The sequence below is a fragment of the Ochotona curzoniae genome, unplaced genomic scaffold (genome assembly GCF_017591425.1).
Source record: "Ochotona curzoniae isolate NIBS_2020 unplaced genomic scaffold, NIBS_Ocur_1.0 contig_4502, whole genome shotgun sequence".
NCBI lineage: Eukaryota > Metazoa > Chordata > Mammalia > Lagomorpha > Ochotonidae > Ochotona > Ochotona curzoniae.
Genome location: NW_024466308.1, coordinates 885,380 through 912,066, shown reverse-complemented (window position 1 = coordinate 912,066; position 26,687 = coordinate 885,380). Strand labels below are relative to the sequence as shown.

Sequence of the window (26,687 nt, the reverse complement as noted above, 5' to 3'; positions counted from 1 at the left end):
TGTCTGGGCCCCTGCCACCCACGTGGGAGACCCGGATGGAGCTCATGGCTCCTGGCTTCAGCCTGGACCCACCTTAGGGTCACTCGGGGTCTTTATTCCCACCTACTGTCTCTCCTCATCCCATGAGCCACTTTACAAAGCTGAGCCACAAATGGAGACTGCCTTCTCCAGTCCTGTTGGCCAGTCGCGTGACCTGAGCCAGGCCCACGGAAGGCTGAAGAACACTCGCACGAGCTTCTAGCTGATTCTTCTCTGCTCCCAATAATAAAGCCTGTCTCGAGCTGTCGGACGGACACGCTGGGGTGCAGTTGCCCAGCAGAGGAGACGCACGTCAGCTCCGGCTGCAGGAAATGGTTTTTATTTAGACCCAGGGAGGCCTGGCTGCCACAGGTCACAATACGAGAAGAAACGTCCTATGCTCGCGTTGAACACATCCCAGGGTGAGTGACCCGGCCGCGGGGCACGAGGGTCAAGGCTGGATCGAGCCGCACCAGGGGGTGACCGTCATCTCGCCATCCTCTCCAAATGTCACTGTCCACTCGGAGCGGGGCCCCGGCGCCCCCGGGTCCAGGCAGGCTCGCAGGCAGCTGGGCTCCCGCCCGGGGCCCGCGGCCTGGGGCTGCAGCCAGCACTGGGCGGGGAGGTAGCGCTGCAGCACGGCCAGCTGCAGGCCATCCGTGCCGTCCCCTTCCTCCGGGGTCTGCAGGGCCACGGCCAGCCCACACTCCCGGCCGGGTCCCAGCCGCCGGCCGAAGTGGGCGGCCGCGTCCAGGAGCAGGGCGGCCAGGTGGGCGGCTTCCTGGGTGCCGGGGTCTTCGGCCAGGTACTCCTCCAGGCCGTCCAGGAGCAAGAGGGACGGGGCAGGTCCCCGGCCTTCGTGGGCCGAGCACAGGAGCCACAGCAGCTCCTGAGTGGAGGAGGGATACTGGAAGCGAATTTTCTAGAAGGTAAAAAAAAATAAATAAGTGGGTTTAGCGGGTTCAATTCAGTGTTGTGCGGGCGGGCGCAGTGTCCTGGCTAGTCGGGGGAAACTTGTTTTCCTTTTTTAAGTGAACAAATGTTCAGGGACATCTTCCCACGAAAGACCTCCCACCAGAATTCTCAAGTCAGCTGCCACCCTGGAGCAGCGGCTGTCCCCACGTGATCCCGCCTCTAACCCCACTCGGCCCAATGATAGGATCATGTCTCAGTCAATCCTCGTAAGTCTCCGTCTCATTGGGCATAGCCGCAGTCAATCTTCACAAAACTCCCGCCCTCCCTCGCGGTGGCTTCCGGCCCGTCCTCCCCCACTTTCCCCCACCATGGGTCACGGTCCCTGTCAGTCCACGTGAATCCTGCCGCGATTGGTCGGCCGGCACCCGAGTCCTGCCGCGATTGGCCGGCCGGCGCGACGGGTCCCGCCCCCACGCGGTTACCTGGAGCCGCCAGGGCTCGCGGGCCGCTCCCGTGATGCCGCGCGGCAGGCTCTGCAGCGGCCGTCTTGTCAGGAAGAGGACGTGGCCGCGGCCGTCTCCCGCCGCCTCCAGGGCCGCGGCGAAGAGCAGCGCCGTCTTCCCGGAGCCGGCGGCGCCGAGCAGCAGCACGGGCGGCCCGGGCGCGGCCTCCTGCCCCGGCGCGGCCTCGGGACGACGGCTGAGCACTCGCCTCAGCGCGGCCGCCATTCGCCGCCGACTTGTAGCCAATCGGGGAGCGCGCGGGCACCAACTCCCGCCCCGAGGGACGCCTCTCATTGGTGAGTCGGGCTGTCCGTCAACATGCTAGTTCCTGCCCTGACTAGGAGCCGGCGTCGGAAGAAACGGGCGTTTGTCTGATTCACTTCCGGCGCCCCTTAGCCGGAGCCCACACAGGTTCTCGAAAATCAAGAATAAATAAATTAAAATACATGCATATCAAGGAGAGGAGGGAGTGAGCGGGAGCGGCGGCTCTGGGCCCACCCCCCACCCCGACTTCCGCCCGGAGCTGCCGCTCGAGGCCTGCGTTGTCCTGGCAACCGCCGAGGGATGCGGTTGCCTGGAGACGCGTCGGCGAAATCGGGGGGAGCAGGAGAGGATTGATCTCCAGGGCTTTCTGTCTCCTCCTGGGGCCCAGGAAACAGCTCCCCCGCGTCCCTGTGCACCCACGCCGGCCGCTGGCTGGCAGACGGGGGCTCCCACGGTCTCCTCAAGCATCCCGTGTCCGTTCCCCTCCCTTCCACCTTGCACGCACACGCTGCGTGCCCAGCACCGCCGCACCCCGCAAGGCGCACTCCCAGCCCTGCCCACTGGGCACGGGGCGCCCGCCTGCCCCCCACATGCGATGCTCACAGAGTGCTTCCTGTGCTAGCCTTGGTGACATTTGAGACACACCCGAGGAGAAAACCAAGCCAGCTAGCTCCCATCCGCAGTCACGCCTGCCTCCCCTTCCCTCCCGCGCCCCCCACCCCATACATGCCAAGGACGGGAGGGGAGACTGGGCCAGGCTGAAGCCAGGAGCCAGAAAGTCCATCTGGGCCTCCCACGCGGGCGACAGGGTGCCCCGGTGGGGATGCCAGCACCGCAGTGTGTGTCACAGCAGCCTCGTGGTGACTGTGAACTTGTGGGGACCAAGGCCTGGGCTGCAGTCGGTCCCTTCGGCTGCGGGGCGGGGCGGGGGACCAGGCCCTCAGAACACGGCTTCTTAGGGTGCCATGGACGCCAGCACCCCGGACAGCACCCACCTGGGGCTGCATCAGGCGCTGTCCGCGGTGCTGACCGGCAGGAGCAGCGGCAGGCCCCAAGGGACCACCCCAAATGGCCTGGGGGGCTCCAGCCAGGCGTGTGTGCCACACCACCAACCCCAGCCTCTCCCCTGCCCTGCTCGTCCTCCACCCCCTCCCACTCGCTGTCACTCGGTGGACCACGCAGGTGCTGTCTTGACTTGGGGTCTTGGCACCTGCTGTTCCCTTTACCCGTAACGGACCTCGCTGCCCCCAGCCGGACATCTGCACCTCTGCCTTCCCATTGCTTCCCCAACTCCCTTCTTTACGGTGGAAACCCTTGGTCCCCCATTGGACCGCTGTCCCGTCATTTTCATCCTTGTCAATATCCAACCTATCAGACATCCCTTTTGCCTAAATCCTTGAGGCTGAGATTCAGAACTCAGAATCTTTCAGTCTTTGAAAGATCTTGTGACATGTTGCTTTGGGCTGTCCTTGGCTGCTTTCCCAGGCCACAGGCAGGAAGCTGGGTGGGAAGTGGAGCTGCAGGGATACAAACCGACGCCCACATGGGGTCCTGGTACCACAGGATGGAGGGTTAGCCTTCTGCGCCAGCCCCAACAGTTGCAGTCTGAACCCGTCAGGGTGTTGGTGTAGGGAGGTGGCATCCTTGAGGGGGCCTTGGGTCGAGAGAGGAGCACGTCTCGAATGAGACTGGGGCCTTACAAGGGAGACCCCAGTGAGAGCCTTCACCCTGCCTTCTGTGTGAGATGAGGGTGCTCCCCAAACACCACACCTTCTGGGGCCTCTCTGCCACCCAGTGCGTGGTGGTGCCCCCCAGCAGCCTGTGGGCGTGGAGACGATCTGGCACCCAAGAGAGGCGCCATCCCGTTTGAGGAATGAATGAGTGAATGACCGCTGTCCTGTGCGTCATGCCTGCGCGCCTTGGTGCTGGTGGGGTGTCTGAATCGTAGCTGAATACGAGAGAGAGAGAGAGAGAGAGAGAGAGAGAGCGCCAGGAAGTGCCCACAGTCGCTGCCTCCTCGCTGGCCCTCATTCAGCCCAGCCACCCAGACCCAGGACCCCCGGGGGGAGTGCAGGCGGCTTGTGTTACAAACAGGTCTTTATTAAACATGGGGGGAAGGCAGGCAAAGTGGTGGGGGCGGGGCAGTGTCTGCTGCCCACCACCTTGGGCTGCAGGGGGAGGGGCAGGGCCACCTCTTTGTCCTACCTTGCCCCCCGCCCACCGTGATGGCACCTGTGCAGCAGGCTGAGGTACAGGGTGGAGGGGGCAGGGAGCCGTGAGGGGGGGAGGTGTGAGCTCCAGTGGGGGAAAGAACTTTCTCACAGCCCTGTGAAGTATCAGAACGGTTCTGGGGTGGGGGTGACCTGGGAATGGGCAGGCTGGGAGACACAGCACCCTGAAACCCCAAAACATTGGGACTGGGGCAAGCCCTGCTTTAAGTAGGGAGTGTGGGGGGGACTCAGAAGGGGTGGGGAGCCTGTCCCCTCCCCGCTGCGCCCTCCAGCTGGCCACCCTGCTTGTGGGGGAGGGGAAGGGGACCAGCGACCAAGGAGGATAGCCCTGCGGCCCCCAGCCTCCCGGGCACACGTGTAGACATGGGCGGTTCCCCAGAGACTGGACTCATACCCACCCACCGGCTGTTCCATCGCCCTCTCTCGCCTGGGGAGTTCAGGCAGGTCTGCTCGCAGTGGCTGGGGCAGTCCTGGTTAGAATTGCATGGGCTGCCCTAACGCCCACGCAGCTCAGGCACTGGCCCTTCCAAGGGCAACCCTTAGGAGGAGGGCTCTACCTTGCGCTTGGTCCCAGGGGAGGCCCCAGGGCCAGGCAGAAGCCCTGCGCAGTCACCCCTCACCTCCCCAGCATCCTTCCCACCATCTTTGTACCTGTGGGCCTGGCTGGTTCGGGGCCTGGAGGGAGGGAGTCCAAGGACACGGCAGCTCACGCACACACATGGCGTGGCGGGGTTTGTGGGAAGGGCAGAGGCGGGCATGGCGGGGTGTGGGGGGAGCTGAGAGACTTCACAGCAGGTGGTCCCGGCTGGCGAAGAGGTAAGGGCTGAAGTCGTCCCGGTGGAAAGGGGACGGGTACAGTCCGCCCAGGGTGTACAGGTCCCGGAGCAGGGGCGTGGGGAGCAGCAGCTTCCGGCCGCGCCCCCCGCCCCCGCCCGGCCCCCCAGGACCTGGGGAGGAAGGCGAAGGGCCCTGGCTGGGGGTGGTGGGCGCGGGCAGGGGCAGGGGCAGCGGCAGGGGCGTCGGCTCAGACCTCAGGCGAGGACGGGGCACACGGGGCGACGAGCACATGGCCGGGGCCCTGGAGGACACGCAGCTCGGAATCAGGTGGCCACGGAGGGCGCAGTTCTGCGGCTCTAAACGAAGAAAAGGTGGGGGGTTGGAGAGGTCTTAGCATGGCAGGAGCCTGGTTTGGGGAGACAGGGAGGCGCCACCGGAAGTCCCTCCACACCCTCCAAGTCTCCCCCATACTCACTGGATGGGGTGAGCCGCGCCGGTGTCGGATGCGGTCTGCAGGTCTCGGGTTCCTGAGATCAAGAGGCAGAGGGCGGGGCTAGAGGATCCCAGAGCCCCGGCCGCAGTCCGCAGCCCCCCGGGCAGGACCCGCAGCCCCCCGGGCAGGACCCAGAGCCCCCCCGGGCAGGGCTCAGCAGGTGCACAGCTCCCCAACCCCACCACTGAGAGGCCCCCTTTGCCTTACCTGGACCGCCACCCCTCCACCACCCACCACCCTCTCCAGCCGGGAGCAGCCCCCGGCCCCCCTTACCTGGGCCACACTTAACTTTTCGAGGGGGCTGTCCATGGTGGGGGCTTGGCTGAGATCTTCCCAGGGGGAGAGCCTTCGGCCTGAGGGGGGCCGGTTCTGGAAGTTGTGCACCACGCATGTTACCTGGGACAGAGAGGTGGGTGGGGGAGCAGGGGGGCGGATTGAGGACCCATGCTGAAGCCCGAAGCTGGCCCCCTGTGGGGGTCCTTACAGCCATCCCTACTTTTCAAAGAAGTGAGGCTGCAGGGCTTGCGCTAGCTTTGTTTTGACATTTGGACCATGATGGTGGTTTCGCAGTTCTTTGGTGACATGACCTTTGCGGTACCGGGCTCCTGGTGGGTCACACGGGCATGTGAGGGGCTTAGGGGACGGACTCACCAGAAAGGTGGCGATGGCCGCCCCGGTCAGGAAGCCGGCCAGCACGTCGGACCAGTGGTTGCGGTACTCGGCCACACGGACCACGCCCACCAGGAAGGCAGGGCAAAGGAGCGCCAGGCAGAGAGAGGGCTTCACCAGACGGGAGCCCTTCACGCGGAACACCAAAGTTATGTACATCTGGGGAGCCGGGAGGAAGGGGAGGGTGAGACCCAAGAACCCCTCGAGGCGGTCAGGTCAGGCATCACTGGGGGTGTGGGGGACGCGTGGCCTCCGGCTCAACACGCCACGACCCCAACCAGCCGTCCCCCATCCCACGACCCCAAGCAGCCATCCCCCATCCCACCCAGCCATCCCCCATCCCACGACCCCATGCAGCCATCCCCCATCCCACCATCCCACCCAGCCATCCCCCATCCCATGACCCAACCACCCATCCCCCATCTCACGACCCCATGCAGCCATCCCCCATCCCCCCATCCCATGACCCAACCAGCCGTCCCCCATCCCACGACCCCATGCAGCCATCCACCATCCCACCATCCCACCATCCCAACCAGCCATCCCCCATCCCATGACCCCAACCAGCTGTCCCCCATCCCATGACCCCATGCAGCCATCCCCCATCCCACCATCCCCCATCCCACCATCCCACCCAGCCATCCCCCATCCCATGACCCCAACCAGCCGTCCCCTATCCCAGGACCCCATGTAGCCATCCCCCATCCCACCATCCCACCATCCCCCATCCCACCATCCCACCCAGTCATCCCCCATCCCATGACCCCATGCAGCCATCCCCCATCCCACCATCCCACCCAGCCATCCCCCCGGGGCCCCAGCTCACCGCCGTGTAGGTGACCGCGTAGGCACAGAGAGCGGAGTCCTTGCACGGGAAGGCGCGGCGTGCGGCGGCCACGAGGCTGGGGCTCCCAGCACAGGCGCCCTGGTCCGTGACGAAGCGGTCAGGCCCGGGCTTGTCTGGCGAGGGCGGCAGGCAGCCGAGGGCCGTGTAGTTGGGGCGGCAAACGGACAGGAAGTGCGGCGTGGGGTTGCCCGTCACCACCTGGCCCGCGTTGGCAAAGATGGTCGTGGTGAAGAGGCCAAAGGAATAGACCCCTGGGGGTGGGCGGGGACCGCAATGAGGGGTTGGTGGAGGTTCACCCCGTTTCTACCTGTGACTGCCCGCCACCCTAAAACAGCCTCTGGAACTCATCCCCCCGGGCCAACATCCTCCAGATACCCTCCTCGGCGCATACAGCCTTTGACTAGGACCCTAAAACCCCGATTGACCCTGCCCAGCACCTCCTGGCAGCCTGAGCTGCGTCCAATCCGTCGCTCTGCTCTTGGGAGCGCTGCTAAGCCAGGTACCCCTCTCCAGGCCCCCACCACGAGTGTCCTCTCCACCCACGGACCCCGCGATGGCTGAGCTCATTTAAAGCAGCCTGGCATCGCTTCTCTCTGTCCCAGAGCCCAAGGCCCTTTGCTGTGTGCCCCCGCCGCCCCCAGCATGCCTCTGCCCAAGGGCCATGAGAGCCCAAGCCTCACCCAGGAAGCGAACCAGCCTTCGGAGTGGGGGGCTGAAGCGACAGCAGGCCGCAGACACAATCGTGCTCTCTCCGATGATGGGGCTGGCGGAGGGGGGAGCCGGGAAGAAGGCCCGGGCCAGCTCCCCCAGCAGGATCTGGGCGGGGAGCAGACACCACGGTGGGGTCTCCCTGGCCTTCAAGCCCAGCTCTGGGCCAGCCCCCTTTACCCCCCACACCCACCCACCCACCATGCCACCCCTCATGTCTGACCGTGAGGGTGGGCCCAGCTGTGACGAGGGCGTAGATGAGGGCTGGGGGCGCGCGGCTGGCTGCCTCGGGCCCCGGGTAAGGCTTGGCGTAGGTGCTGTCATAGCAGAAAAAGCCCTGCGTGTGCACCGGGAAGGTGTCCGTGAATTCCAGGCGGTAAGCCAGCAGGACCACCACACCCAGCAGCACTGACTGGCCCGGGGCAGCGGCGGGGAGAGACAGAGAGAGGGAGAGAGAGATGTGAGAGCAGCCAGCCGAGGAGATGGGGAGGGGGGACAGAGGGGAGACAGGAGGAGACAGAGGGGGAGACGGGAAGGGGGGACAGGAGGAGACAGAGGGGGAGACGGGAAGGGGGGACAGGAGGAGACGGGGAGGGGATGGGGAGGGGGACGAGCCTCTACTGTCTGTTCAGCTAGCTTGGACTGTTAGGGAAATACATTGTGGCCAGAACTAAGCAGGCAAAAAACAAAAGTTCATGTCCAGGAGTCTTGGTACTTGCAGCTCTTTTGCCAACCTGCAGGCAGTGGGAAGGGACTACCCCTGGTGGCGGCTGTTGAAAATCCAAGATGATTTTCGAGAAATTGGATTCGTCAGGCTAGACTCTTGAATGGCCGCACGCGTGAAGTGCGATGGGCGGTCTGTTTGTGCCAGGCCGGGCTTTGCGTGGCAATGAAATAAACAACAAACTTGATGCAAATAAAACGAAGAGAAAAATACGTTGAGCCGCCACGGGACCGGCGCCTCCCGCGTGGGGCAGCGAGCAGAGAGGGGCTCTAGGTTATGTCCGTTTTATGGGTGAGGACGCGGAGGCCGGAAGGGCTTAGGGAGCGGGACGCAGGTGGGGGTGAGGGTGGGGTGCTCACCTCCACAAAGACAAAGCAGGGGATGATGGAGAAGCTTCGTTTCAGGAGAGGTCTCCCTCCAGCCATGGTGAAGGCCCGGCCTGCAGAGAAGCCCGGTTCGGGTTTAGTGGGAACTCAGCCCCTAGCTCCTGGCACCCCATGCCCACCCTGCACCCCACCCCCACTTCTGGCCACGCCCCCTGGAGGCTCTGGCCACGCCTCCACCACCCAGGTCCTGCCCCCGCCTCACTGGCCCCCTACTCTGCCCTTGGGCAGCACAGAGCCCTCCCAGGGTAGATTCTAGAACAGTCTCTGCCTCTAGTCCTTCCACAGGGATACCCTCCTCCCAGCTAGGCCTCAGGCTGATTCCTCCAGCTTCCAGGGGGGCGGGGGTCCCATCTCACCCCCTGAGACTTCTGTGAGTGTTTCTTCCCTTAGCGGTTCCCCTGCCCTGAGCCCCCTCTCCCCGTGGCTCCCACAGTCCCCCACCCCGCTCTGTGGCTCTGTCCCCAAGGTCTGCGCGGTGCTGGTGGTGGGCTGATGGCCAGGCCCTCCCTCTGCCCAGCTGTCACTCTCCCCTCCGCCCCCTCCTGCCAGCCGTTCCGGCTTCCGGTTCTCCCCCCCCCCCCCCCGCCCCGACCGCGGGACTCGGGGGAGCCAACTGAGTCACGCCCCTTCTCACCCGTGAAAATCCCTTAGGGCTTCCCATAGGCTGCCACCGCCACGGCCACTCCCACGCCACCCTGGTGCTCACAGCCCCTCCGGATGGCCAGCCGGGCGGAGACGGTCACCCCCATTGCACAGATGTGGAAGCCGAGGCTGGGGAAGGCATGGGTGGGCTCTTGGGACCCAGGGCCCCATCCAGGAGGCTGGCTCTGCAGTGTCACATGGGGGGGTGTTGATCACCAGGGATCCCCAGCATCCTCTAGCCCCCCTCCCAACACACACACACACACACACACACACACACACACGGCATGCTGTGCAAGCGGCCTGTCACCCACACAGATCAAACACGGCTGCCCCACCCCCACCCGGGAGCCCCCACTGAAGCCCTCACCCCACACCACCAGCACCCTGGGGGGAGTCGGGGCTTCCTGCCCCCCGGAAGGGTCCTGGCACACACAATAGGGGGGTTCACAGAGCAGGCCACGGGGTCACACCCCCAGAAGGAGGCGGTGGGTGACACAGCCACACACACGCAGACAAGAGAAACCGCACTGCTGCTTGCACACCCAGGGCACACACACAGACAACGGCCAGTAGGAGACACACACGCCTGTGGCCACCTGGAGACAGTCACGAGCCACGAGCACACACACACAGTCACACACACACAGTCACACACACACACAGTCACACACAGTCATACACACACAGTCACACACACACAGTCACACACACACAGAGACTCACACACAGTCACACACAGTCACACACACAGTCACACACACACAGTCACACACACAGTCATACACACACAGTCACACACACACAGTCATACACACACAGTCACACACACAGTCACACACACACAGTCACACACACAGTCACACATGGGGGCCTGTGCCCTCACACACACAGTCACACACACACAGTCACACACACAGTCACACATGGGGGCCTGTGCCTTCACACACACAGTCACACACACATGGTCACACACACAGTCACACACACACAGTCACACAGTCTCACACACACAGTCACACACACAGTCACACACACACAGTCACACACACAGTCTCACACACACACAGTCACACACACACAGTCACACACAGTCACACAGTCTCACACACACAGTCACACAGTCTCACACACACACAGTCTCACACACACAGTCACACAGTCACACACACACACGGTGGCCAGTGTATGGGGACCCGCGGCCTGTCTCTCTCTCTCTCTCTCACACACACACACACACACACACACACACACACACACACACACGGTAGCCAGTGTATGGGGACTCGCGGCCTGTCACACACACACACAGTGAATACCAGCCCTAGCCGCTCTGGACACACGGCAGTTACACAACCACCTACAGAGTAGAGACACACACACACACACACACACTCTCTCTCTCCCCCTCCCCCAGCCCCTGGGCGCTGCCTCCCCTCCCCCTCCCTCCCCCTCCCCTCCCCCTCAGGACTGCTGGGTCTCCAGGGACCCAGAGGCTCCTGGACTGACAGATCCGGAGGTGGGGGGGCAGGAGGGGCACCCCCACATCCCACACCCCCAAGCCCTTCCCCTCACCGGGTCTGGATGGCTGTCGCGGTGGTCGTCGCTGCCCGTTCACCCCCCTCCCCCACACCCCCTTCCCGTCCCCCTCGGTGACCACCCGTCCCCTCCCCTGGCAGCACAGGCGGGGCGGACGGACGGTCCCCCTGGTCCCCCGGCGACGGAGATGCTGCTGGCCTGAGCAGGTGTTGGGGAGGGGGGGACCCCCGGCGGCACTGCGCAGACTCTGTGGCAGCGAGGGGCGGGGCCTCAGCGCGTCTATTAGCATGTGGGGCGGGACATCTGAGCTGGACCCTGGGCCTCACTGTCCCCCCATCCGGGCAGTAGTGCAGCAGACCAGCTTGCCTGCAAACCCAATGGAAAATGGAGGCTGCAAGGCTGGCCGTGTGGATGAGCCTGTGCAACCGGTTCCTCTGATTTTCGTGCTGTCCCCTGGGGTCCCCAACGCTGGGATAAGGCCAGGGGACAGTTTGGGGGAGTCGGGGGTCAGGGAGGATCTCCTTAGTTGCTAGTTTATTTTTTCTCGCTCTGCAGGGGGTGAGGGGGGTCTTCAGGAGGCAAGCAGTCCCAGCTGCTCAGGCTGCAGAGAGAGACAGAAAATGAAGCTAAAAGCTGGGGTGGGGTGGGGTGGCCTTCCTCTTCCCCTGCCCCCAGGGAGGGGGCTGGGGGACCCCCGCACCGGGTGGGAAGGACCGCCTGTTGTTGAAAGGCTGTTGTTCAGAATCCGAATCCGAATCCCAGGAAGGTAGCTGCGGGCTCAGGCACCTGTGTCCTTTGTGGCCTGTGGGGGGAGGGGGGAGGGGGATGGAGGGGACCCCAGTGCGGAGTCCAGTACTGACGGACCCTACATCATCTCCCACTGTGGGTCCTCCCCCATCCTGGAACCGGCACTGATGCTTCATCACAAGCCGACCCCCCAGGAGTTCCTTCAGTCGGGCCCAATGAATGGCACCCCACCATGGACCCTGAGACCTTGCCTGACCAGTGTGGGACAGTTCACCCCACTGCCCAACCTCCGCCTGCTCAGCTCGCGCCCCTCACCCCGGAGGCTGGAGGCCACGGGGCGGGCCCCCGTGGACATGGTGAAGCCGTCCACGGAGTTCTGCAGCCCGTGCACGGCAGACCTGCGGGGAGAAGTCAGAGGTGGGGGAGGCTCCCCTGCCGGGCGGGGGGGGCAGCGGGGGTGTTCTCAAGGTCAGGGTCAGTCACCATATATCGCTCAGCTCCTTCTGCAGGTCATCTTTCCAGCCGCCGCCTCCCGGGGCCTCGTCGCTCTCATTCCAGGCCAGTGCCTCATACCCTTGCTGTTTCATCTTGGTCAGGACCTGAGGGAGAGGGGGAGGGCATGGGCACGGGCAGTGGGGGCAGGGGACAGACGTGCACTCTGGGGTGACGAGGGGGGGAGGGAGACTCTCCTACAAAATGAAAGCATCCCAGGGCAGCTGGTACCCCGACCAGGGTTCCTCCATGTTCCTGTGTGTGCCAGTTAGGCAGATGGGAAAGCTGAGACCCAGCCCAGCACACCCCCACACTGCCCATCCCCAGCCTGGCCCCATACCCTCCATCCCCAGCCTGGCCTCCCACCCCAGCCCAGCACTCCCCCACCCCCCATCCCCAGCACGCCCCCACACTCCCCACTCCCAGCCTGGCCTCCCAGCCCAGCCCAGCACGCCCCCCACCCCCATCCCCAGCCTGGCCCAGCACGCCCCCACCCCACCCACCCCACAAACTCACCTTTCGACATTTCACCTGGGTCTTCTGCATCTTCTGGATGTTGGCCAGGTTCTCGGAGATCTCGTCCTCCTGGGCCTCTGTGTGGGGGAGGAGGGGGTTCCTGGGGGCGGGGTGGTGGTGAAGGAGGAACCCCGCCCTCCACCCCCAGGCTCCCCCCAGCCCCACACTCACGGAGCTTCTGATAGATAAAAGTCACCTCCTCTCTCACCAGCTCCAGCTCCTCCCACAGGAACTTCTTGCTGAGGGGACGGTCTAAAGTGACCCTCCTTCCCGGCCCAGCTCAGGTGGCCAGCCCCTCCCCCACCTCTCCCTCCCTCCCCTCCCCCAGACTCTGGCCCCGCCCCCATGCACCTGCCCTTTCTTCCCTCTGCCAGCCCCCACCCTGGTCCTGTCCCCTCCTCCTGGCCCCTACCCCACCCTCAGCCTCCAACTCCCTACCTCCTGGGATCTTCCCTCCCACGCTGCGACTTTCCCCTGGCCTCCTTCCCCGCCCCACTTCCAGCTGCCTCCTCTCTTAGCCGTGTGGTCTCCCTGAAGCCAGCATCCTCCCCTGCCACCCCAAACTCCAGCCTCCGTTCTTCAAGCCTTGCAGACTCTGACCTCCCCCCCCCCCGGGGCTCCCCTGTCCTCCCTGGGTCTCCCTCCCTCACCCACCTGTCTCGGATCTCCTGGGCCAGGAGCTGCAGGCAGCGGGTGGTGCGGGCCCGCTGGACCTCCTCGTTGTCTCGCAGGGTCTTCTGCAGGCCCTGCAGACCTTGCGCCAGCGCCCCGTACAACTCCTGCCGTCCCTGCTCCACGCCCCACTGAGGACCCTCCTTCTCTCCCTGGCGACAGGCGGGGTTCAGCATTTCTGCAGAGAGGTGATGCCCCAGTTTGAACCCCAAGTCCAGCGTACCTGATCCTGGCCCTGACCTTGATCTGCAAGCCCAAACCTGGAGCCTGTCAACCTTGGCCTTACCCTCCAGTTGCTGAATCTTGATCTGCTGTAGGCAGCTCTCTTTCTCCAACATGGTCACTGAATGGTTGAGGAACTCAAAGGCCTGGGGGGATGCAGGGAGACAGGGGGACTGAACCTCAGGGGGCAGCCAGGGGGCAGCGGGGCCTGTGACCAGAAGGTGCGAGCGACTGGGTTCACCTTGGTCTGGGCCTGCAGCTGGCTTTTCAGCGACTCCAGCTCACAACGCAGGAACTTCTGACTGTCAGCGATCATAGCTGCAGACTTGACTGTGGCAAGAGGAGAAAGCTGAGCTGGCCTGGGGGTGGGGGCTGGGAGCGTCCGATTCGGGGTCATGGTGTGTGGGGTGAGGAGGCAGGGCGGCTCAGGCTGGGGCAGGGGTGTGTGTGTGGCCACGGCAGGTGTCCCCGCATGGCCTTGTCTGGGGACCAAGGAGTCTCACCTTTCACTTTGCAAGAGCTGGTCTCTAAGGCCTTCTAGGGAAGAGAGGGGGAGACACAAGAGGAGAGTTGGGCTGCCTCCTCTGTCCACCCTCACTCTGTGCCTCCTGACGCTGAGCGTTCCAACTCGTGAGTGCAGGCAAAGCTCCTGTAGGCACGGTCACACGCACCCTCTCCCTCCCCGTGACAGGTGCGTCCTCGTGGCGTGTTCTTGCTCCCTCCATAATGGCGCTGCTCCTTCAAGCCGGGGAAGGCGGGGGACAGATGCACACAGCACAACCCCACAAGCACGTCCTCACCAGACACTCACCAAGCATGGCACCTGCCCCACAACCCACAGACACTCACCAGACACTCACCAAGCATGGCACCTGCCCCACAACCCACAGGCACCTCACCAGACACTCACCAAGCATGGCACCTGCCCCACAACCCACAGGCACCTCACCAGACACTCACCAAGCATGGCACCTGCCCCACAACCCACAGACACCTCACCAGACACCAAGCATGGCACCTGCCCCACAACCCACCCACAGACACCAGACACCAAGCATGGCACCTGCCGGGGCGCTGTTCTAGGTGCTGAAACCAGCGGGCTCCAGGCAGCTCCCCCTTGTCCCTGCATCCCCTCCCTGCAGCCCCTCCACTCCATGCCCCCTCCCCGCTGCCAGCGACCTTGTTGTGTTGTTTCCTTAAGAGTTCATGTTCATGACAGCGTCCCTTCTGTGAGTCTTGGGAGGGAAAAGGGGCGGCCCCAAACGGCGCAGGCCCCAGACCCCACGGCAGCCTCCACCCCTGGTCCTTCTCAAGGTCGTCGGGAGCAGGCGGTGCCGCAGTCTCTTGCTCTGGGGTCCTGGGCCAGCGGGCGGTGCAGTCCAGTGCCTTGTCCGAGGCGGAGCCTGGGCAGCAGGGCAAGGGGGAGATGCCTGCCTTGTTGGACCCCGGTCGCCCTCCTCCCCCAAGCCCCCGCGTGGAGCGCCAGCCCTCCACGAACCCCAGTGCTTGTCACACTTTCCGTTCACAGGCAGACACGAGTTGGAGGGCGAGGGAGATGAGAAGCAGCAGGGCAAGGGGCAGTCAGGGTCGAGGGGTAGGCCGGCCAGAAGAGGGTCGCTGTGAAGTCGGGTGGGGACGGCCGTCAGCCCTCTCTCCCACGCTGACACCCTCCCACCAAGACCTCTGGGATGCGCTTCCATGTGACGGGCGCCAAACCTAGAACTTTTGGTGCCCTCTGCCTCCTGTCCTTCTTTCAGTTTTTATCTGCCTACACACCCTTTCAAAACTCAGGGCCCGGCCTTGTGCGTGCATCCCCTAGGGGCGCCGGTTCTAATCCCGGTAGCTCCACTTCCCACCCAGCTTCCTGCCTGTGGCCTGGGAAAGCAGTGGAGGACGGCCCAAAGCCTTGGGACCCTGCACCCGTTGGGAGACCCGGAAGAGGCTCCTGGCTCCTGGCTTCGGATCAGCTCAGCTCCGGCCACTGTGGGCACTTGGGGAGTGAACTAGCGGGATGCAAGATCTCTCTGTCTCCCGAACTCTGGCTTTGCTCCCAAGGAGCGCCCACCTCCAGCAGGTGCACTGCTGGTCCCTATCCCATCCCACTCCGCCCCGGCTTCCTCCCGGAGAATTCTCCAGCAACGAGGGCGTGGCCGTGCTTGCACGCCCCGTCCGCTCGGGTTCCCGATCTCCTGCCCCTGCACCCACCCCCCACCACCTGTTCATGCTCTCCCATCAGGGACCGCGAAGCCAGTCCGCGGCTGTGACGCTCCGGTTTGATCCCGGGGAGCCACCGTCCTGCAGGGCGCGCGGACGGGGAGGCGGAGTCACAGAGAGGGGCGTGGCCGCTGAGCCCCGCCCCCTCGCCGCGCGTCGCCCAACCTCCTCGGCGCTTCCCGCTTCCGCCCGCTCTGAAGCCGCCGCAGTGCAATTGGATGAAACCCCCCTGGGGGGCGGGACTCCGGGCCCGGGTTCTGCAAGTCTATTAGTCCACAGCTCGGAGGGCGGGACTGGCAGCGGCAGATCCACGATTCGATTGGTGGAGGGGCTCAGCCGGGAGGCGGGAGCAGCTCTGGGTTTGGGGGCGGTGACGCCCGGGAGGGGAGGGCACGGAGAAGGTTCGGGGTGCGCAGGAGTCGGGTCCCGGACTGGGCCGGTCGGGCCGCTCTGAGGTTTCGGATTGCGGGTGCTGCGGCTTCCCATCGGTGGGGTCAGGGATTGATCGAGAAGCGGTTGGGGGGCTGGGGGTCTCCCGAGGCTCGTGGGACGGTGACGGGGTGGGGGGCGGTGGCTGCCAGAACGTGGGGGGAATGGTCTAAGTTTTAGAGTTGTGTTTGCAGCATAATTCGGGGTGAGAGGGGCTTGTGTGGGGGGGTCCCAGGCCTGTTCTACCCTCCTTACCCCACCCCTCACCCCAAATTCTGAACGCTGCTTGATCTGCTGGACTGGCCTTGACCTTAGTCTGCACTGAAGAAACAGGGTTCTAGAGGCCATAGGGCGAGGTCAGGTTCTGAACCAGCCCCGTGCTGCCTTCTCAGAGCTAGCCGACAACCATGGAGGAAGCTGGGGACCCCGGTGGCCTGCTGAAGGTGATCCACCTGCTGGCACTGTCCGGCGTCTGGGGCATGCAGATGTGGGTCACCTTCGCCTCGGGTAAGGGACCCTTCTGGGCTGTCCCGGAGAGGGCAGGAGGGGGCCCCGAGGCGGCAACCCCTGTTCCCTCGCTCACACACGCTTGCTCCCCAAGGCTTCCTGCTCTTCCGAGCCCTCCCCCGGCACACGTTCGGCCAGGTGCAGAGCAAACTCTTCCCCTACTACTTTCACATCTCCGTGGGCTGTGCATTCCTCAACCTCTGCGTGGTTGCTCCCCTGCGAGCCTGGGAGCAGCTCACCTTCTGGGAGACCAGCAAGGTAGGCGGGGCGCACCCCAAAAGCACCTGCGTTTGCTTCACACCTTCCCAAGAAGAGCCTAAGACGGGGCCTGGCATGGGGGTGCTGGGGGTGCTGCCACCTTTCCCTGTGAAGTCAGAACGGGGCCTTGTGGCCCTTCGAGCTGTGCACAGCCCTGCCCATCACCCCAAGTGTCGGCACAGGCTGTTACTCCCCCTTGGCATCGCCCCCCACCCCCCAGTTGGGCCTGCAGCCAGCATGTGGTGACTCAGCAAGGCCGGGGCCCTGACCCCAGCTTGTATTACAAAACCAGCCCAACTGGGAGCATGTCATTCCCTCCAGCCCTCCCATCCCCCAAATTCAGTCTGCTTCCCTAGCCCCAAGCTGAGGGACCACTCTGGGTCTCTGGTTTCTCCGTGTGCCCCTGTGATGGTTGTGGGCAGGTGAGGTCTGATTGCAGAGTGTGGAAGAATTTACTCCCAGAGATAGGAAGGCATGATGGGTAACAGGAGGGGCAATGGGTAACAGGAAGGGGCGATGGGTAACAGCAGGGCATGATGGGTAACAGGATGGGGGTGATGGGTAACAGCAGGGCATGATGGGTAACAGGAGGGGTGATGGGTAACAACAGGGCATGATGGGTAACAGGAGGGGTGATGGGTAACAGGAAGGGACAATGGGTAACAGGAGGGGGTGATGGGTAACAGGAAGGGGCGATGGGTAACAGCAGGGCATGATGGGTAAAACAGGGCATGATGGGTAACAGGAGGGGGTGATGGGTAACAGGAAGGGGCAATGGGTAACAGGAGGGCATGATGGGTAACAGAAGGGCGATCGGTAACAGCAGGGCATGATGGGTAAAACAGGGCATGATGGGTAACAGGAGGGGGTGATGGGTAACAGGAAGGGACAATGGGTATCAGGAGGGCATGATGGGTAAAACAGGGCATGATGGGTAACAGCAGGGTAACAGCAGGGCATGTTGGGTAACAGGAGGGGTGATGGGTAACAGGAGGGGTGATGGGTAACAGGAAGGGACAATGGGTAACAGCAGGGCATGATGGGTAACAGCAGGGCATGATGGGTAAAACAGGGCATGATGGGTAACAGGAGGGGTGATGGGTAACAGGAGGGGTGATGGGTAACAGGAAGGGACAATGGGTATCAGGAGGGCATGATGGGTAACAGCAGGGCATGATGGGTAACAGCAGGGCATGATGGGTAACGAACTAGAACCTGCCATTCCCATTCCACTCCCTGGAGACCAATGAAAGCTGTCCTGCCTGTGTTTGGGGGCAATGAGGGAGGGGCAATGGGAGCCATTAACTTGGGGTCTTCTGTCCTTGGAGGATGAGGGGGCTGGCCTGACCCCCACCTGGCCTAGGTCTAGCTCATGTTCTCCAACCTTCCCCACCCTCCCTGCCACTAGCTGTGTCTGCTGCTGCTCAGCCTGTTCCTGGCTGCCACCAACGCGCTGTGGCTGGAGCCCCGCACCACGGCCGCCATGCGGGTCATGCATGCGGTGGAGAAGGAGCGTGGCCTGGGCGGGGAGGTGGCGGGCAGCCTGCAGGGCCCCGACCTCTACCGCCAGCTGCGGGACAAGGACCCCAAGTACAAAGCTGTGCGTCAGAATTTCTTCCGCTATCACGGAATGTCGTCCCTGTGTAACCTGGGCTGTCTCGTGAGCAACGGGCTGTGCCTCGTGGGGCTGGCCCTCGGTCTGCGCAGCATCTAGCCCTGCGTGTCAATAAATGCCATGTTGGAAATGACGGCTACTGTGTCCGTCCCCTGTGGGAGAGGCCGGGGGTTGGGGAGGGGGCGGAGGGAGGCACCAGTGCCTCAGTTTCCCCACTCCTTTTCCTTTTTATTAAAGATTTATTTTTATGGGAACGGCAGATTTAAAGAGAAAAGCAGAGGCAGAAAGATCTTCCGCCCACTGGTTTCATTCCCCAAAAGGCTGCCACGACCGGAGCTGAGCTGATCCAAAGCCAGAAGCCAGGAGCCTCCTCCAGGTCTCCCACGCGGGTGCAGGGTCCCAAGGCTGTGGGCCGTCCTCCACTGCTTTCCCAGGCCACAGGCAGGGAGCTGGATGGGAAGTGGAGCAGCCGAGACTCGAACCTGGGTGGGGATGTCTTTAAGTACCTGCGTCACCATGCTGACGCTGCAGCCCACGCCCCCCTGGCCCACCTCCACGTGGCCGTGGAGACAAGCACATTGGTTGGTGGCTGACCTGGGAACTCCCCTCCCTCAGCCCTTGCTAGCCCACAGGCTTGGTCTCAGTCCGCTTGGCTTCCCACGGAGGATGTGTGCGGCTCCCAAAAGGCCATGCAAGCTCAGAGAGGTGTAGAAGTTGCTTAAGTGGATAGGGCAGCCAAACTTGGGATGGTTAGAACCCCTGACTGGAGTCCAGCATGGCAGCCTAGTGGCTAAAGTCCTCACATTGCATGCACTGGGATCCCATACTGGGACCCTGGGATAGGGAACCCATGCCCTTATGGGATTTTGGCGCGTGCAAGACGCAATATGAGGACTTTAGCCACTAGGCTGCTGCGCTGAGCCAGTGTTGAACCATTTTTGCACCCAAACAGCTCACCTTTTAGTTCCATTTTCTTTTCCACGAAATTTTTCCAAGTGTACCCCCACACTCCTTACACTCCTGCAGCCGTTCGCCCCTCCTACTTGCTTTTCTCCAACGCTCCGCCCCGAGCTCGGCCGCGCCCCGTCCTCCCCTGTCCGGGCGGAGCCGGGCCTGGGATCCGGGTGGCTGCGGGCGGCTGCGGAGGCGGCGGCGGGAGCGGGGTCTCGGCCAGGGACGGCCCAGGCTTGCAGCAGCGTTTGGGACCGGAAGACCCTGTGGGGGCGGCACCCCAAGGCCCCAGGTGACCTGCCCCACCCCGGAGGGCGCGCGCCCTGGTCGGTCCTTGCGCTTACCGCCAGCAGGTGCAGACGCAGGAGGGAGTGGGGAGTCCTGGGGAACAAAGGTGGCGGGGGTGGGTGGGGGTTGCTCTGCCTTCGCCCCCACCCCTTCTGGGCTCAGCAGGGAGCGCGAATGGGGCGCGGGCGGGCGGAGAGCCCAGCTGGGCGCTCGCAGAGCAGGACCATATGGCGGTGGGGTCCTAAATGCAGCGCGGCGATGCATAGGGCAGGGCCAGAGCCAAGCCCCGCCGCTGCTTCCCGCTCACCCGGGACAGGCTCACCTGGTTCTGCCTGGTGTCTGCGGGCCGGCTGGAAGGCCTGGCGGAGAGGAGGTGGGGGCTGTGGACAGGTGGGCCCTAGCTGGCTAGCGCTGTCAGCTGGGGATGGGGGTTGGGAGGGAAGCCCGGTCCTACGTGGCTTCCTGCCTGCCCCTCCTGCAAACTCGTTCTCCCGGAACCTGGGGTGGGGCCGCTTGGGTCCCAGTTTAAAATGAACTAAAGCTCCACGGGCGGGGCGTGTCCTTGAATGGCCAGCCGAACTGCGTGGAACCCAGGAGTGTCAGGGAGGCTGGCCGTGGTGGTGTGGGGTCTGTCCCGGAACGTGGGGAGACCAGGAGCCGGTGCGGGGCGGTCATGATGTTTTGGTGTTGCGGGTGGAGTGGGTAGAGGTGGCTGGGATGCCTGCCTGGACCGGAGGACTGTCCTGCCTCCTTGGGCTGGGCAGGGCTGAGTCAGTCTTGGCTCCTGCATTGAGGCAGGCCCAGCCTCTTTGGCAAATAGGAAGTGGCGGGACCCACCTGTCAGGGGCTACCTGGGGGCTTGGAAGGGCTTCCGCACAGTGTCAGGGGTGAGGGCAGGGGCTTGGCTGGGCTAGGGGAAGGGCAGGGCAGACACCCCCGTAGATGAACAAGTACCAAGGTCAGCACGCAGGCCGCGTTGGGGGCGGAGGGGGCTCTAGACAGCTGGCACCTGGCCTACACCAGCTGCTCTCCTGGGGGCAAAGTCCTCAGCCACAGTGGGCACCTGAGGAGGAGACACGTGGGGGCCCGTCGCACGCCCTTGGCCTGGGCATGCATTGTTTTTTCCCTCTCTGCTTCTGTACATCTGCCTTTCCAATAAATCCAGAGGGATTTTTTTTTTTCCCATCCGTCACTTCACTCTCCCCAGGGCGGCTGGGCCAGTCAGAAGCCACGAGCCGGGGACTCAGGCCAGGCTTCCCACACTGGTCCCCAAGTTCTCCAGCCAGCTCTGGCGCATCCGTAGGGAGCTGGGTTGGAAGCAGAGCAGCCTGGATGGGGGATCGGGGTGTCCCAGACTGTGGTTTTTCACCCCCTCCACCAGCCCCCTCCCTCTCTCCCTCCCATTGGTTTTGCATCTGAAACTCCTTGCTGGGCCTCTGGGCCTTATGGCGGGAAGGACGTCTTGCCCTGGGCCTTTTACAAATGTGCCAACAGCAGCTGCATTTATGGAGCACCCACTGTGTACCCCCTAATTGTTACGAACAAGAACCCGCTTCCCCTGGAATGAACACAGCCTCGCCCCACCGGCTTTTCCTGCCTCATCCCCACACCTGTGTGCTTGCCAAGACTAGTGTCTGGCCCCCCGGACAAATGTTTGTTGAGTGAATAAAGAAACTCATTCTGGACTCCCAGCCAAGCCACCTGCCCGGCAGGTAGCAGCTTCCGACCCCCATCATGTGCCCGGCTTCCAGGGCATCCGCACGTGGCAGAGCTGGGCCCTGCACCCGGCCTGAGTCGGCAGGCGGGAATTGAAGCCTGTTGTCTTGGTTCCCCTCCTCAGGGCTGCAGCCTCTCCCTCGGGAAGACCTCTGAGCACGCCATCCTGGGGCTCCTGGCAGCATGGCTTCTGCTGGAGACGGCCCCTCCTCCGCGGGCGCCCGGGACGCGGCCGACCAGAACTTCGACTACATGTTCAAGTTGTTGCTGATCGGCAACAGCAGCGTGGGCAAGACGTCCTTCCTGTTCCGCTACGCCGACGACTCCTTCACCCCCGCCTTCGTCAGCACCGTGGGCATCGACTTCAAAGTCAAGACCATCTACCGCAACGACAAGAGGATCAAACTGCAGATCTGGGTGAATCTGTGGCGAGGGTTGAGGTTGACGGGGTGAGAGTGCAGGGTTGGGGGGTGCTGTCTGGGGTATCGCTTTCCCAAACATCCACGGTAACTGGGCCCCGTGGAAGCCGAGAACCTGGAACTGCTGCCGGTCTCCCCTGGGGAGGCAGGAACCCAGGGCCTTGAGCCATTGGGGGTGCGCCCGGGGTGTGCGTAGCAGGGAGCTGGAGTTACAAGCGGAGCTGGGACCCGACTCCAGCTCTGGGGGTCCTCTCTGCACGCTGGGAGGTCTGCTGACCAGGGTTCCTCCCGTCCCCCGTCTTTCTGGGAAGGCACCCCCAGACGCAGGTGGCTGCTGTCTGTGGTGCTGAAGATGGTTGGCGGAGACAAATCTCGGAGAGGCCCGTTACTGCTGACACTGGAACCATTCAAGATCAGAGTCGTGGGGCTTTCCTCTAGACAGAGCTGCTTAGGGCTGAATCCATGCTTCCCCGTCAGACGGGCCAGGACCACTTGGGCCTCACCCGTCAGATGGGCTGGGAGCACGGGGAAGCCCACGTCAGACGGGCCGGGACCACGTGGGCCTCACCCGTCAGATGGGCCGGGAGCACGGGGGCCTCACCCGTCAGACGGGCCGGGACCACGGGGGCCTCACCCGTCAGATGGGCCGGGAGCACGGGGGCCTCACCCGTCAGACGGGCCGGGAGCACGGGGGAAGCCCACGTCAGACGGGCCGGGACCACCTGCGCCCTCTGACCCCTCCCTTTTGCAGGACACGGCGGGCCAGGAGCGTTACCGTACCATCACCACGGCCTACTACCGCGGGGCCATGGGCTTCCTGCTCATGTATGATATTGCCAACCAAGAGTCCTTTGCCGCCGTGCAAGACTGGTACGTGCTTGCTGACCCCTGGCCCCTGACCCCTGACCCCTGCCCTCTGCCCTGGCTCACGGCCCCACCCCTCCCCAGGGCCACACAGATCAAGACCTATTCCTGGGACAATGCCCAGGTCATCGTGGTGGGCAACAAGTGCGACCTGGAGGACGAGCGGGTAGTGGCAGCTGAGGACGGCAGGAGGCTCGCCGACGACCTCGGTCAGTGCCTGCCTGGGCCACGGGACCCTGGGCCTTCCAGAACGAACCGACCTGCCCACTGCCCCCCGTTCAGGCCCCAAGTGCCCCCACAGTCCCCCCCGGCTCTGGGCTCTGTCCAGGGAAGCATGTGCATGGGGGGGTGCCCTGTGTCTGCTTCCGTCGGGTAATTCACCCCAAAAACGCAACCTGCTGCCCCGGCCTGGGATTTAGACCAGTCACTGGGTGTGTGAGATCCTCCCGTTTCGCTTTTGATTTTTAATCCGTTTCATCCATTTGAATCCATTTCATGTCACGGAGAACTCTCCCGTGGCCTGGTTCACCCGCAGAGTGCCCCCCGGCTCGGGGTACTGGGCAGGCTGAGCCGGGTGCTCTGTCGGGGTCTCCCGCACCGGGGGCAGCACTCGGCCGTCCGCGGCTGGCTCCCAAGGGCAGGCATGAGGAGGAACAGTTAGAAGCAGCGCGTCTGGGATTCAAACCTGTGCCTGTCTCAAGCACCTGTTTCCGTGGATCATGGCCGCCTGCACGGGAGACCCGGATGGAGTGCCCCGGTGCCTGAGCGGGCCTGGTCCAGCCCTGGCCGCTGCGGCCGTTTTCGGGAACGAACTAGCAAATGGAAGACCTTCCTGTCTCTTTCAGTGTCTTGCAATAAATAGATCAATCTTAATGTATGTTTTAAAAATTTATGTATTTTTATTCGAAAGATTTACAGAAAGAAAGAGAGGAAGATCATCCAATTCCTGGTTCACTCCCCAAGTGACCACAATGGGCAGAGCTGAGCTGATCTGAAGCCAGGAGTCAGGAGCCCCTTCTGGGTCTCCCACGCGGGTGCAGGGTCCCCAGGCTGTGGGCCGTCCTCCACTGCTTTCCCAGGCCACAGGCAGGGAGCTGGGTGGGAAGTGGGGCAGTCAGGATTAGAACTGGCGCCTGTGTGGGATCCCAGTGCGTGCAAGACAAGGACTTGCTCCGTTAGGCCACGGCGCCGGGCTCCAGACAGACTGTCTTAGGGCCCCTAGAACAGGGCTTGTGCAGCTCCTGTCTGTCCACAGGCAGCGCCTCCCTCCTGCCCACGGCACAGGTGAAGCTACTGAGCCTAGCTCTCATGGCACTCAACAGGGCAGAATGGGACGGGACGGGGCTTAGCAGCCATGCCTGGGGTCACAGAGCGGCCCTGCCCCTTCCCTACCCCGGCCCGCTCCTTGGTGTGTGTGGGGGTGTGTGTGCGTGCGTGTGTGTGTGCGTGTGCGTGTGCGTGTGTGTGTGTGTGTGTGTGAAGGGCTGCCTTCACAGCCTTTCTCTCCCCACCCATCCCCACCAGGGTTCGAGTTTTTCGAGGCCAGCGCCAAGGAGAACATCAACGTGAAGCAGGTCTTCGAGCGCCTGGTGGACGTCATCTGTGAGAAGATGACCGAGTCCCTGGAGCCCAGCTCCAGCCCGGGCAGCAACGGGAAGGGCCCCGCCCCGGGGGACGCGCCGCCCCCGCAGCCCAGCAGCTGCGGCTGCTAGACTTGGTCAGTCCCTGCCTCCCCACGCCCCCGCGCCTGCTGGGTCCTCTCTAGCCTTCATGGGGGCTGTGAGTGGGTGTGAGCCACAGGGGCTGTCTCTGAAGTCAGGGTGCACCCCGTCCCCTCCCTGTCCACTGCTCTCCGTGCTGTGTCTCCTCAGGGACACCGTGGTGCAGGGTTGCAGTCCCTTGTTGGGGAGCAGAGGGGTGGGCCGGGGGCCCCACCTCGCAGCCTGGGATCGTGGGGACATGCGCAGTCTGGGGCTTGTGGCTTTTGCAGGCCCAGGCTGGTCTCCTGGAGTGGCCCACCAGAGGAGACTTTGCTTGTATGACAACCAGCCTCCCGGTGCCCTCCGTCCTGGGCACTGACTGACACTTAGCAACTGGCAGACCAGGTGTGGCATCGTGCAGTGTGTAGGTCATCCGGGTCAGTGCTGCAAAGGGGGGTGGTTGCTGCGGCATCTCAGGTCTCCCCCACGTCCAGCTCCCATCCACCTCTCAGACCCCAAGGGTCCAGGACAGAAAGCAGACGTTGGTCCTGATGGCTGCCCCCCTGCCCTGTCGGCCTGCAGCCTGCCCGTTTGGGAAATCAGTATTGGTTCACTGTTTGCTTTGGTGGAAAGCTTCCCGCCCTCCCCCCGACTCTGCCTTCAGGATCCCCGGCCTCCCCCCGTAAGTGCCTTCCAAGCTTGCCCCGAATCCAGAGGACCCGACAACCACTTGCTGGCTTACCCAGTGCGTCGCCCATCCTGAGCTGAATTCTAGAACCTCGTGGCCCTATCAGGCTGACAGCTGCCTGGCCCCTGCTGTCCGCATGCCTGGGGAGTCGTCAGGCCAAGGGCTGACCTCGGAGTGGCCAGGAGGCTGCGCTGCCCCTTCATGTCCAGGCCCGTGGGGGATGGGGTTGAGGCAAGATCTTACCAAACCTGACATCCGGCTAGAACAGTGTTAAGCAAGCTCCCTGAGTGCCCGCACTCTCTGCTGCCAGCTTTCTCTGCTGCTGTGGATGGAGGAGTTCCTTGCAACACGTGCTTGGGAGACAAGGAGGCGGGGTTGTGTAACCTGACGTGGCTCTATGCCTCGCTGGGGGATGGGGCTAAGGCTGAAGCCACGCGGGGTTCCATCCACCCGACCCCCACCTGCCGGCCTGCCTGCGTGCCAGCCCGCACCTGGGGGAACCTGGGGGGCACCTGGGGGCCTCTGGGCGCGGGAAGGTCAGGCTCAGGTTCAGGTGTGTTTCTAGGGAGCCCTGCTGACAGGTGCCAGATGCAAACATTGCAGTGTCTGTATCCCCACAAATGAGATGACCCGCGGACCCTGGAGGGAACATTTTGGAACACGCCGAGCAAGGGCTGGTTTGACAGCCTGCCTTAGACTAGAGTGTCGTCCAGTGACTTCCTCATTGCGAAGGGGCCGGGCGGTTGTGGATTAATTCTGTGGCCCTGAGGTTGCAGTGAGCTGAGGTCCGGCTGCTGCGCCTGTCGGCTCTGCCTTGGGCTTCACCGGAATGAGTTGTTGGGCAAGGATTTTTCAACAAAGTTGCCGTCGAGAGCCCCTGGGGTTCCTCTCCAGGCAATGTAGACAATGTATTCTTGTTTGCAAGTAAGGCAAGTTGTTAAGGTCATGGCGGTGGGTGGAGGGTTTAATACCTGACTGGTCCTTACAGAACCCAGACCCAGGTCCTGCTGGGTCCCGGCAGCAGGGGAGGGAGTTCCAGAGAGAAATCAAAGCAAAGGCTGGGGCAAAAGCTGCCTCCCTGGGTAGGGGCAGACGGCGTGCGGGCCCCCGGTGCGGACCACGGCGGGGCCGGCTCCCTCCCGTTGCTGCAGGCAGTTGCTGGGTGAGGGGCGGGTTTGTGGATGCTGCCAGGTGGGACGGCGTCGGGGCTTCTGTGTTTGTTGTTGGTATCTGAGGCTGTGCTTGCCCGTCTCACCCTGCGTGTCGGAGCGACGAGTCCGTCTGGCTCGGGGTTGGCACTTGTCTGGGACACAGCACCACCGGGCGCTCCTGGCCGCCCACTGCTGCCCCTGCCGCGGTCCCTCTGCCCTGGAGTCCGTTTCTGAAGACAAGGCACTTGCCATTGCAGGGGTGCGGCGGGGAGAGTAAATTAAAGCTACTGCATTCAAATGCATTTGTTCTTGCTTTCCATTAGTGAAATGGGGCTTCCAGGAAAAGCCTTTGGGGGTGACGTCCTGCCAGTGGCCAAGAGAGGGCGGCTGGGGGAGCAATGGAGCCTTCACTCTAGAGACAGCCTGTGGCCATGGCATTGGATCTAGAAAGTTCTGTGGAGCGTTCAGTGTTTCTAGCAGGAAGATCTCTGTCTCTCTAGGGCCCGGCATGGTAGCCTAGTG

At 63.5% G+C, this 26,687-nt stretch overlaps 5 protein-coding genes across 11 annotated transcripts; 2 read left to right on the top strand and 3 right to left on the bottom strand.

Annotated features, from left to right (window-relative positions):
• Positions 1 to 309: 309 nt before the first annotated feature.
• SWSAP1 (SWIM-type zinc finger 7 associated protein 1) lies at positions 310 to 1,661 on the bottom strand. The gene is made up of 2 exons (XM_040986344.1): positions 1,416 to 1,661; positions 310 to 940 (listed from the first exon to the last, which is right to left on the bottom strand). The coding sequence occupies exons 1-2, from the start codon at positions 1,659 to 1,661 to the stop codon at positions 470 to 472; spliced, it is 717 nt and encodes a 238-aa protein (XP_040842278.1). The 3' UTR covers positions 310 to 469.
• Positions 1,519 to 26,035, top strand: RAB3D (RAB3D, member RAS oncogene family). Of its 3 annotated transcripts, none has more exons than XM_040986345.1 (5): positions 1,519 to 1,732; positions 21,468 to 21,760; positions 22,514 to 22,632; positions 22,711 to 22,835; positions 24,151 to 26,035. In XM_040986345.1, the coding sequence occupies exons 2-5, from the start codon at positions 21,527 to 21,529 to the stop codon at positions 24,336 to 24,338; spliced, it is 666 nt and encodes a 221-aa protein (XP_040842279.1). In that variant the 5' UTR covers positions 1,519 to 1,732; positions 21,468 to 21,526; the 3' UTR covers positions 24,339 to 26,035. The 3 variants fall into 3 exon arrangements, with proteins under 3 accessions (XP_040842279.1, XP_040842281.1, XP_040842280.1); XM_040986347.1 differs by lacking the exon at positions 1,519 to 1,732 and adding an exon at positions 19,532 to 19,631; XM_040986346.1 differs by lacking the exon at positions 1,519 to 1,732 and adding an exon at positions 19,532 to 19,692.
• On the bottom strand, positions 4,718 to 9,357 carry PLPPR2 (phospholipid phosphatase related 2). 2 transcript variants are annotated; one of them, XM_040986341.1, is made up of 9 exons: positions 9,170 to 9,357; positions 8,509 to 8,588; positions 7,649 to 7,837; positions 7,398 to 7,533; positions 6,697 to 6,968; positions 5,853 to 6,029; positions 5,475 to 5,597; positions 5,184 to 5,235; positions 4,718 to 5,064 (listed from the first exon to the last, which is right to left on the bottom strand). In XM_040986341.1, the coding sequence occupies exons 2-9, from the start codon at positions 8,572 to 8,574 to the stop codon at positions 4,718 to 4,720; spliced, it is 1,362 nt and encodes a 453-aa protein (XP_040842275.1). In that variant the 5' UTR covers positions 8,575 to 8,588; positions 9,170 to 9,357. The 2 variants fall into 2 exon arrangements, with proteins under 2 accessions (XP_040842275.1, XP_040842276.1); XM_040986342.1 differs by having other exon boundaries at positions 4,935 to 5,064; positions 5,491 to 5,597.
• Positions 11,227 to 15,598, bottom strand: CCDC159 (coiled-coil domain containing 159). The gene is made up of 11 exons (XM_040986343.1): positions 15,578 to 15,598; positions 13,869 to 13,902; positions 13,607 to 13,695; positions 13,430 to 13,511; positions 13,126 to 13,321; positions 12,643 to 12,710; positions 12,472 to 12,548; positions 11,947 to 12,062; positions 11,779 to 11,861; positions 11,417 to 11,518; positions 11,227 to 11,317 (listed from the first exon to the last, which is right to left on the bottom strand). Exons 1-11 carry the CDS (start codon positions 15,596 to 15,598, stop codon positions 11,313 to 11,315), a joined length of 873 nt encoding a protein of 290 aa, XP_040842277.1. The 3' UTR covers positions 11,227 to 11,312.
• TMEM205 (transmembrane protein 205) lies at positions 15,960 to 18,521 on the top strand. Of its 4 annotated transcripts, none has more exons than XM_040986350.1 (4): positions 15,960 to 16,048; positions 16,401 to 16,515; positions 16,610 to 16,773; positions 18,182 to 18,521. In XM_040986350.1, exons 2-4 carry the CDS (start codon positions 16,416 to 16,418, stop codon positions 18,485 to 18,487), a joined length of 570 nt encoding a protein of 189 aa, XP_040842284.1. In that variant the 5' UTR covers positions 15,960 to 16,048; positions 16,401 to 16,415; the 3' UTR covers positions 18,488 to 18,521. The 4 variants fall into 4 exon arrangements, with proteins under 4 accessions (XP_040842284.1, XP_040842282.1, XP_040842286.1 ...); XM_040986348.1 differs by having other exon boundaries at positions 15,960 to 16,067; XM_040986352.1 differs by having other exon boundaries at positions 15,984 to 16,034.
• Positions 26,036 to 26,687: the final 652 nt, after the last annotated feature.